We start from the raw sequence: 10,886 nt of genomic DNA, 5'->3' as shown, positions 1-10,886 counted from the left end.
TGTTGGAGCAGAGTTGGAAGTCTGCAGAACAGGAGCTCTCCAGGGTTGCAGATCCCTGCATTATGAAAATACAATGGGTATGTAACTTATTGTCCATCAATTATATAAAAATGTATAATTAAACCAAGAATCAGTCCCTTTGAAACACTCTGTAAAGTGCTGTAACATCAAGTAATTTCAACAGGTTTCTGCATGATTGGGAATTTTGTAAAAGGATGAAACAAATTCCTCATGCAAAAAGTCATTTCCCTCGTGTTCTTGTGCTGCAAATTTGCCACGTTGACCAATTAATAGCTGGTTGGTTTGAAAGAGACTTCTGTATGAGCGGAGCGTCATGCATCACTTTTTTTTTGTATGTGACTACGCCTTTTTAAAAAAATCTGGAGACCCAAGACTGGTACATTCATTTATCTTGTATGTAATTACAGTCACATATTCTTTACATTCATAGTATTCATACAGAGTGCATTTAAAATAAACTTAACACTTGTCAAGAACACAAGCGTTGGGCTCATATTTAGCATCAGCTGGCCATTGACAAATCCTCTAAATAATGTAGTATGTCCAAAGCTCCACACAGCTTCAAACACAGTGACATTAGCTGCTATGCAGCAGTTACATTACAGCCTGGAACCTATAGGGGACCAAAAATCCGCCCAGTAAGAGCAAATGCATCACTCTTCTCTTCTGATGTGGTGCTTTTCTCCTCCTCCATATTCCCTCGTTAGAGACCCAGAGTGCAGCGTCACATTTGTCTGACAGACAGAAACATGTTGCACTTTACGGGCACATCACTCTATAAAAAGTGGCCTCTAGGGGAGGAAGTGCCAGCAGCAGATTGGCTGGCTTTATGTCATCTTGCTTGGATGTATTATGCTCTGCATTTGAAAGTAGGTACAAATGAAATAGTTTGAATCCTACCTGTAAAATCAGAAAAAGATGACTGAAGATGATGCCATTTATTTGCATGCATGGTCTAGGTTGCTTTGTGTCCTATTCACTAAAGAAATCATGTAAATCAGATAATGCTGCAACATATCCACAAAATCAGCATTTGCACAGAATTGTTTTAATCTACTGTTGTAAATAACCCAGTACTCCTAAAACCTTGTCAGTAGTAAATACACTAATTTCATGTTATGTTCATTTAACAAAGATACAGCAAAAGCAGCAAATAGTATTAAACTGAAAATGAAGCATTGCAATCGAGATTCATTGTGATGCACCTGATGGTGTACTAACCTTCAGGTTCCAGGTCAAAAAACCTCTTCTAAAGTAGATTCCAGTGGTGTTTCAGGTGAGGTGTAGCCTTCCATAATCCACTGCAAACTCTCATTCAGATTTGGTCCAATCAGTTCCTGAACTCCTTTATTCTTGTTAAATACTCAATTTGCACATTAAATAAGTCACATAATGGCAGGGGTCTCCAGCCCTGCTCCTGAAGAGCCATAGTCCAACAGATTTCAGCTCCAAACCCAATCAAGGTGTCCGGGGTTACTTGTTAATAACAGGCAGGTGTGTTGGAGCAGAGTTGGAAGTCTGCAGAACAGGAGCTCTCCAGGGTTGCAGATCCCTGCATTATGAAAATACAATGGGTATGTAACTTATTGTCCATCAATTATATAAAAATGTATAATTAAACCAAGAATCAGTCCCTTTGAAACACTCTGTAAAGTGCTGTAACATCAAGTAATTTCAACAGGTTTCTGCATGATTGGGAATTTTGTAAAAGGATGAAACAAATTCCTCATGCAAAAAGTCATTTCCCTCGTGTTCTTGTGCTGCAAATTTGCCACGTTGACCAATTAATAGCTGGTTGGTTTGAAAGAGACTTCTGTATGAGCGGAGCGTCATGCATCACTTTTTTTTTGTATGTGACTACGCCTTTTTAAAAAAATCTGGAGACCCAAGACTGGTACATTCATTTATCTTGTATGTAATTACAGTCACATATTCTTTACATTCATAGTATTCATACAGAGTGCATTTAAAATAAACTTAACACTTGTCAAGAACACAAGCGTTGGGCTCATATTTAGCATCAGCTGGCCATTGACAAATCCTCTAAATAATGTAGTATGTCCAAAGCTCCACACAGCTTCAAACACAGTGACATTAGCTGCTATGCAAGAGTTACATTACAGCCTGGAACCTATAGGGGACATTAAAGCAGAGGCAGATGTTTGATGAATAATGTACTGTACACCATAATGCATTCAACTTCACAGGGGTCTTATGCTAATAACATCATTAAAACCAATCAAAAACCCATTTACAATTGCTCCATTATTAACATGACTGCACTGCCGTGGATGCTTGAAGGAGGAGCATAAACTCAAGCATCACACACAAATGATGTACATACTCTCACTCAAATCATCTCACAGACTAACTGACGTAGGTATCAAAGTGACAGCTAATCAAATGGATCAAAAAAACTGTCTGGTTCTATCTGACAATCCTCTCAGTCCTTGTTCAGGGCTACTGGACTGGAAAAAGAGAAGTGAAAAGGAAAGCTTGAATGTGTCCCTGTCAGTCATGTTTCATCAAGTCTCATTTACTAAGCAGAGTTTGTGGCAGAGCGGATGTGGCCAGCAATCATCCCAGCTGAGGTTGAGACCCCGGAGTTGGGACAGGAGGGGATTGAGGGAGCGGCAACATGACTCCAGCTCTCTGTTTCTCAGTCTTTTCTTCTTGTGCAATCTTTTCTTGTTTTTTGTCATTGTCCAGAACCAATTTAACAGCCTGGTGGAAAATGACACGGGGGTCAGCTTTGGGGAGGGCAGGACAGTCACAGCGTGCGCGGAGCTCCAAAGCCTATAACATCACAGAGAATGACAGATTAATGCAGATGCATTTAAGCTTTGACCTTTGACCTATGAACCCTCCATCTCTTCATCTTTACCCAGGTGACACTGCTTTTTAAGAATTGATGGATGGATGGAAACAGTGACATCAAATCTAATGTCGGATGGATGGATGGATGGATGAAGGAAATAGTGATATGAAATCTGGATGGATGGATGAAAACAGTGACATGAAATCTACATGGATGATGGATGGAAATAGCGAAATGAAATCTGGAAGAAGGGATGGAAATAGTGATATTAAATCTAGATGGATGAAGGGATGGAAATAGTGATATAAAATTTGGATGGATGGAAACAGTGATATGAAATCTAGAAATAGTAATATGAAATCTGGATGGATGGATGGATGGATGGATGAAAACAGTGACATGAAATCTACATGAATGATGGATGGAAATAGCGATATGAAATCTGGATGGATGGATGGATATAGTGATATGAAATCTGGAAATAGTAATATGAAATCTGGATGGATGGAAATAGTGATATGAAATCTGTATAGATGGATGATGGAAATAGTGATATTAAATCTGGAATTAGTGATATAAAATCTGGATGGGTAGATGGACTTGGAGTAGTTATTCAAAAGATGGATATATGGAAATAGTGATATGAAACCTGGATGGATTGGAATAATTACTCAAAAAAATATGTATGGATGTAGGCCTGGGCGATAAAACGGTATCGGTATTTATCGACGGTACACCTTCATCGATAACGATAGAAAAAATGTTCGATATAGCGCATGATATAGGCGCATGCTATGAGTGACAAGCAGACAGCACACACGAACACATGCAGAGTGCTGTGCCTGCCTGTGATGAGGAGATTGTGAATAAAAAATCAATATTAGTCTAATTTAAAATAAATATTTGCATTTGAATGCAAAAACGGTGCAATCGGATGTTAGGTGTGCGTCGGTGAGGGAGCCTCATCAGAGGCGCACGAGATGCGGTGATGATGCTGGTAAGTGTCTTTGTCGTACTTTATTGTTTTTGTTAGATTGTGAATAAAAAATCAATATTAGTCTAATTTAAAATAAATATTTGCATTTGAATGCAAAAACGGTGCAATCGGATGTTAGGTGTGCGTCGGTGAGGGAGCCTCATCAGAGGCGCACGAGATGCGGTGATGATGCTGGTAAGTGTCTTTGTCGTACTTTATTGTTTTTGTTAGTCTGTCCAGTCTAACCCACAAGACACGCTGCTGCGGCATTATTCATTCAAAATATTAGAGAAATATAGAAGCTCAATGCGGAGAAGTTATTGGTTCGGTTAAAACCGAAACCAAGCCATTCACAAAGAACGCATATTAGGCGCATTTTTGGGACAGACAACTATGACTGTTGCACTCGCGTCTCACGCAAGAGATGTATAGAAAGCCATGTACAATTAAAAGAGTTTAAACTTTTAGAAAACATGTAAATTTGTGGAGGTTTATTCCATTTCACTGCGTCTCATGTTTTTAAATACAATCTGTGTGAGCGGCGCTTCGGCTATTTGAATTAAGCTATGTATAAATACATGATGCTGTTTTGTTCATAATTGTTTATGCAATTTATGAAATTATATTTGGTTTATATATGTTAATTTAGACGTTGTGCACGTTTTTTATAGACTGTTATTTTAATTGCATTATATAAACAATTTAATGCGCTGCATTATTTTGCTCATTGCGCCCTCCTGTGGCTATTTTTTAGCTATATCGCCCAGCCCTAAATGGATGCATACACTAAAATATTCAATTTTGATGAACTGGAACCGTTATTCAAAGAAATGGATTAATGGAATGATGGAAAGTGATCAAAAATCTAAATGGATGGTTTGGTGTAGTTATTTAATGGAGGGATGGATGAACACAGACCAGGATATCTTCTACATTAAAGACATCCAGACTCTTTTACAAAGACACGGCCCCTACTGCTTTTTGTCTGTGACCTCTTGAACTATGACCTCTGACCTCCATTAGGGGTGATGGAGAAACAGCCCTCATAACACTGGACCAATAATGCGCTGTAAAACACGAGCAACCAGCACCAGCACAAAGGACACTTAACGTAAAATATTTTTTTAGCTAAATTATTATTCTGAACCATCTGCCCTGGGGAGAAAACATCAGACTGAGCTGCTAAATACTCACTCAAACCAGGAAGACGGGCAGCTTTAAGCAACACTGCAATGTTTGAGAATCAGGCCATTAGGGAAACTCTATAAAACAAATGACACTTGATGAAAGAGTGGCTGGAACAAATTTTATTGAGAACAATTACCCAAGAGGGACACGTCAGTTGCATACTTACGACAAGTGTGACAGAATACTTTTAAAAGCAGATGCATTCTTCAAAAGTAACCAGCATTGTTTTTACAAATAAAAAACAAAACAGTTTTGTCAAAGGATTCAAAGAGATCTGTTAATATATATCTAGTTTACTTGGCGCTGCTAAGTTACACATTTCTGAATGTTTTCATTATCACAGATTTCTATTCTACTTCTATTGACTTGTTTCTTTTTTGTTCATAAATTATCTATTAATTTTGCTTCAAAAACAATGTCAGTAAAGCATGAAACTAGGTTTAATTCTAAATATAAATGTGGAAATATATATTAAACGTGTATAATAAATATATAAAAAAATTAGCTATTACATTTTATATATAAAATTGATATTATATAAATAAAAAATATAATAGTTGATCTATTTCTTCATAACAAAATGATCATTATACTATAACAATAAAAAACATAATACACATTATACAAATTTTACCAATAATAATACTAGAGCCCGACCGATATATCGTTTAGCCGATATTATTGGCCGATATGAGCCGGCGAATATGCCGCCGATATGAAACATTTTTTTTTACAGAACATATAACGCAGATTAAATGCTTCTGAATGGTGTAATTACTTAGTTTGTCCAGCAGAGCGCTTGTTTGCTACTGGCGACCCAGGTCAGTGTAGTGTAGAGATGCGCGGATGAGCTCAAACTTCACCCGAGTCCGCTGCTTAAATAATCCGCCCGCCACACACCTGCACCTATGTTTGATCGTCACATTACAATGATTCTAATTCTTAGTTTTGCATGATGATATGATGAATGGATGGCTCATTTTTAACAGCAGATTCAGTGACGTTAGAGACTACAGCTGATCTGCGTATCACGGCACGCGTCTGTGGCGCATTAAAGCCTGTGTTACAGCCACCGGAGCTGATCGCAGCTGGACTGGTGTTTATACCGGCCACGCCACGGCCCAGAACTCATGCTTATCACATCGGTCACTTCACATCGCGCGGCACGCATCCGGTGTATGTTGTCTACACTGGATGCAGTAAACTGATGCCTCGCTCTATTTATGACGTGCTGACACAAAGTTCAAATGATTTTCAATGGTCGCTTTGTCGTGTCCTGTTGAGGTGCGGACACGGTGTCAGCATAGTTTGTCAGTACAGTCAGTAGCAGATTGAAAAGTTAGTATCTTTCTGCAGTCCAATAGACGGCAGTGCGGTGGTGGTTTGAGTCTGTTGAATAGTGATTTAACGCTACGTTGTCACCTAGTTGGAGAGACTCAATGCTAAGTAAATAAACAACAATGTCCCCGTCTTTTACTCTCACAATGAGCTTATCATATTCGTTTGCTACATTAGTAGGGCCCTATGATTTCCGAGATGCAGAAAACATGAACGGAATCGCGGAATCCAGTCATTAAAATGAAATTTACTGTACAACGCGGAATTTCATGGAATTTGTCTTATTTTTGATGAATAAATAAAAAACAGGTATATATATGTGTCTGTGAATATTAAACCGCAAAAAGGCGATTTAAATACGAATGTTCTGCATGTCCATTTGATTACCAGAAAATACACAACACAGAGTTTGTGAAAAAAAAATTTAATTAATTATTATTATTTATTCATTTTAGATGTTTACATTTGGAAAAGTTGTGCTTCCTGCATAAACCTGCCCCTGTTGGTTTGGCAGTCTCTTGCTTGCCCTACACAGTTACCTTGTTTAATTTCTTAATTCAAGTTATATATATTTTGTTCTATTTGTGTTATTTAAGTTATTTATAATAAGTGAAGTGAAGTTTACTGTTAAGTGCACTGATGTCAGACTCATTTTGAATAATAAAGTTTATTGTTAAATTGTTAAATACCCTGCCTCCACTACATAGGCACATCAGTTTGTCACATCATTATATGTGTTTGATCACCACATTTGAGTTATCATTGCAAAAAATATGTGTTTATGTACATATATTCTGCTTATGTAGGCTATATACTGTATTCTATATACCGAACCAGTCAAAAGTTTGGACACACGAATGGGAAGTGTGTCCAAACTTTTGACTATACTGTACTATAATGTAGCCTACACATAAATAATATCGGCCGATATATCGGTATCGGTGTTTTTTTACTCCCTAATATCGGTATCAGCATCGGCCCCCAAAAAACCCATATCGGTCGGGCTCTAAATAATACACATCAATAATACAATACAAGATTTTCTTTAAGAATGAAAAATTATTACTTTTACTCAGCGAGAATAGATTAAATTGATCAAAAGTGACAGTGAAGACTTTTATAATGTTATAAAAGATTTTCATTTCATTTGCTGTTCTTTTGAACTTTCGATCCCTCAAATAATCCTGAAAAAAATGAGCAGTTTTCAAAAATATTAAGCAGCACAACTATTTTCAACATTGATATCAGAATGATTTCTGAAGGATCATGTGACACTTCTACTGATTTACTTCTTTTTTTGTTCATAAATTATCTAATAATTTTGGTTCAAAAACAATGCCAGTAAAGCATGAAACTAGGTTGAACTGTGTAAATAAAATATATATTAAATATGTATAATAATTATATAAAAATATAGCGATCACATTTTACATATAAAATTAATACATATTATATAAATAAAAAGTATGTTAGCAAGATTGCTAGGTAAAAAATTAAATATTTTATTTTATGTTACAGTAGGTGACAAATTAAATATATATATATATATATATATATATATATATATTAGTTTCCACTTTAAATAAATTTTTTAACTGATTTAAAATTTAAATAATGTGATGATTGTTTTAGAATAAAGTAGCATATACAGTTAAATGACTTCATGTGGTCTTTACACCCCTTTCACACTGATGGGAAGGTCTTCAAGCAGGTCTTCAGCCAGTTGTCACACATAAAACACCGCGATATCATACATGTCAACATGCCACTAAAAATCTGACCTTCATCACACAAGTCCCTCTCAAACAGTCACTATATATAAAGGCGACGACTACAAAATCCACTTGTATTCATGTATAAAGCATCAGGAGACTGAGGGGAGTCCGCACACACACTCCACTATGGTAATTCTCATTAGTGGGCATGTGGAGGATGAGTCTCCATTGGCTCAGGTTAAAGAGGGTGAGAACAGAGAGAGATGGAGGGCGTTTTAAAGTAACTTCCCAAAGGAGTAATAGCTTCCACTCAACAGAAACACGCACGCATTACAGTTGATGGACAATTAGAGCCCTGGCCATCTGCTCCTTCTGTGTTTGAAGTGTGCGAGTACGCAAGCAGGACTGTTAAGAGTTCAAGCTCAAGGTTAAGTAAGGCCCCTGCATGCCACTAAAATTCATACATTCATGCATCCTTCCGCCGCAGCTTTGCTTCGTATATTAGAAAGCCATTTTGTGTAGCCAATGGTGCATGACGGGGAGAGAGCATGTTCCTGTAGATGGCTGTCCACATTGCTCTACAGTTTACAGTATAATACTCTATAAACAGTATGTTAACCTGAGCTCTTTGTTTAAAGCAGGTGGTCAAGGGTTGGCTGGTTAGTATCATCCAGTTAGCACCTGCTGGTAGATTCAGTAACTACACCAAACATATGGCTTTCTCTGCTGACGACTGAAGCTGTGAATTCTGAGGGAATTTTTTTGCAAGTAACATATTGCAAATTGCAAATATTTCATCATTTTATAGTAGATGTTTTACAAGTGTCTGATCTTTTTTTTTTTGAAGGCTCTTAAAAGCGTGAAATCGATTTACAATTTTCCATCTGCTGCCTAACATCACAAGATACTTACATAAACACTACAGTTACACACATTCAGTACACATTAACGTACCGCAGGCCACAAAAATATAATTGAGACCAAACGATACAGATACAGATATTTTGTATTAAATTATTATCCAAAACACGATTTGTGATTGCGATTTGTGTTATAGTATAATGTGTCATTCATTATACTATAACAATAAAAAACATTACGCATTATATTAATTTTAGCAATAATAATACACTTCTGTTCAAATGTTTAGGGTCAGTAAGAATTTTTTTTTTATTCAGCAAGAATATATTAAATTGATCAAAAGTGACAGTGAAGACTTTTATAATGTTATAAAAGTTTTCCATTTCAAATAATTGCTGTTCTTTTGAACTTTTTATTTCTCAAATAATCCTGAAAAAAATTAACACAGTTTTCAAAAATATTAAGCAGCACAACTATTTTCAGCATTGATAATAACAATAAATGTTTCCCGAGCAGCAAATCAACATATTAGAATGATTTCAGAAGGGTCATGTGACAGAAATGCTGAAAATTCAGATTTACATCACATAAATAAATTACAGTTTGCAATATATTCAAATTGAAAAGAGCTATTTTAAATTGTAATAATATTTCACAATATAACAATTAGTGCTGTCAGAATTAGCAGGCGATTAATTTTTTCAGTTTAACGCGTTAAAAATATTTAAAGCAATTAACGCAGGGGCGGAGCTAGGGTTAGCTACCCCACTCACAACTGCTGTTTCTGTCTCTTTTTCTCTTGAGCAGAAGTGCATTTATTCAGTTGCAGAACGTCTTTACGACCACATCAAACGGTAGACGTTTCAGACATGTACTCCAGCTTCACTGCTCCACTGTACTTGTACACATGTACTTGGCAGCTCCACTGCCAGGCGTGGGTCAAACGAGCACAGAAACGGTACTGTGCTCGCAGCGCATGGTCTTCAAAGGCGCCAGTGCACGCTGTAGTCTGTATTAATTCATATCAAAGCACGAAATAAACTACGTGCATGCAATGTCGTGGTCAGTTAAGTCATTATGAAGTTATCAAAAAGGCGATTAAAGCTGCCTTAAAACTGTGCATGCATGTAATATATTTTATATGAGTAACATTTAAGAACATGTCCCTGAAATGGTTTTCAAAACTGTCCTGGAGCAGCCCAGCAATGTCTCCCTCATCTAACACACCCAATTCAACTCGTCAGTTCATTAGAGACTTTAAGACCTGAAGTAGGTCCGAAAAGGTAAAGAGATTTGAGAGAAAATATGATGCGTGTCAGATCCGCGTCATGCACAGCAGCGGCAGCTCTTAAATAAATAGCAGCCAAAATAAGCTAATAACCAGCTGCTGTGATGTCTGTTAATCAAAGAAAAAAAAATGAAAAAAAAAGGAAATCAATAACTTTTATAGCTTTATGGATTCATCTATATTTAATTTAGAATTTAGTGTTTGATAACTTCAGTTTCAATTTCTGTATATTTCTGCTGAAGGGCACAGGTAAATATGACATTTATTATAATGGGTTTATGTGAAGATTGTTTTAAGTTCACTTAAATTAGAAGTTATTTTTTAAAGTCTAATAAATGTTAAAATTGATAGCTCTCAATTATACTGTAATGTTGAATGGCTATAATCAATGGTTAAATATTAGGGGGAAAAACAATTTCATAGAGACATCAGTAGTATTGGTATTAGTGATACTGGCCTTCAGTCATAAAAAAAAGCAGCCATTAAACAAATATAAAAAAATATATACTGTTTTTATGTTGTATCCACATTAATTTGAAGATTTAATGTGAAATTATTGCGATATAAAAGTATATTTTAAAACTTTAATGTTAGGTGGGATTAATTGTGATTAATTTTAGAAAAATGTGCGAAAAAAAAATTTGAATTGATTGACAGCACTAATATATATATGTGTATATA

The 10,886-nt window shown here is 36.2% G+C and overlaps 1 protein-coding gene across 3 annotated transcripts in view; it reads right to left on the bottom strand.

Annotated features, from left to right (window-relative positions):
* Window positions 1-402: 402 nt before the first annotated feature.
* Window positions 403-10,886, bottom strand: part of oma1 (OMA1 zinc metallopeptidase) — a 28,547-nt gene continuing 18,063 nt past the window's right edge. For 2 of the 3 annotated variants that reach the window (XM_016484618.1, XM_016484619.1), the window contains one exon: window positions 1,921-2,817. In XM_016484618.1, coding sequence (XP_016340104.1) covers window positions 2,599-2,817 — 219 coding nt within the window. In that variant the 3' untranslated portion in view covers window positions 1,921-2,598. Of the gene's footprint in view, window positions 635-1,920; window positions 2,818-10,886 lie in introns of those variants that run through there. The other variant, XR_001634122.1, reaches the window with a different exon arrangement.

The sequence above is a fragment of the Sinocyclocheilus anshuiensis genome, unplaced genomic scaffold, assembly GCF_001515605.1.
Source record: "Sinocyclocheilus anshuiensis isolate Anshui unplaced genomic scaffold, SAMN03320099.WGS_v1.1 scaffold1661, whole genome shotgun sequence".
Taxonomy (NCBI): domain Eukaryota; kingdom Metazoa; phylum Chordata; class Actinopteri; order Cypriniformes; family Cyprinidae; genus Sinocyclocheilus; species Sinocyclocheilus anshuiensis.
Note: the sequence above shows the minus strand (reverse complement) of the source record. Positions and strands in the feature narration are given on the sequence as shown.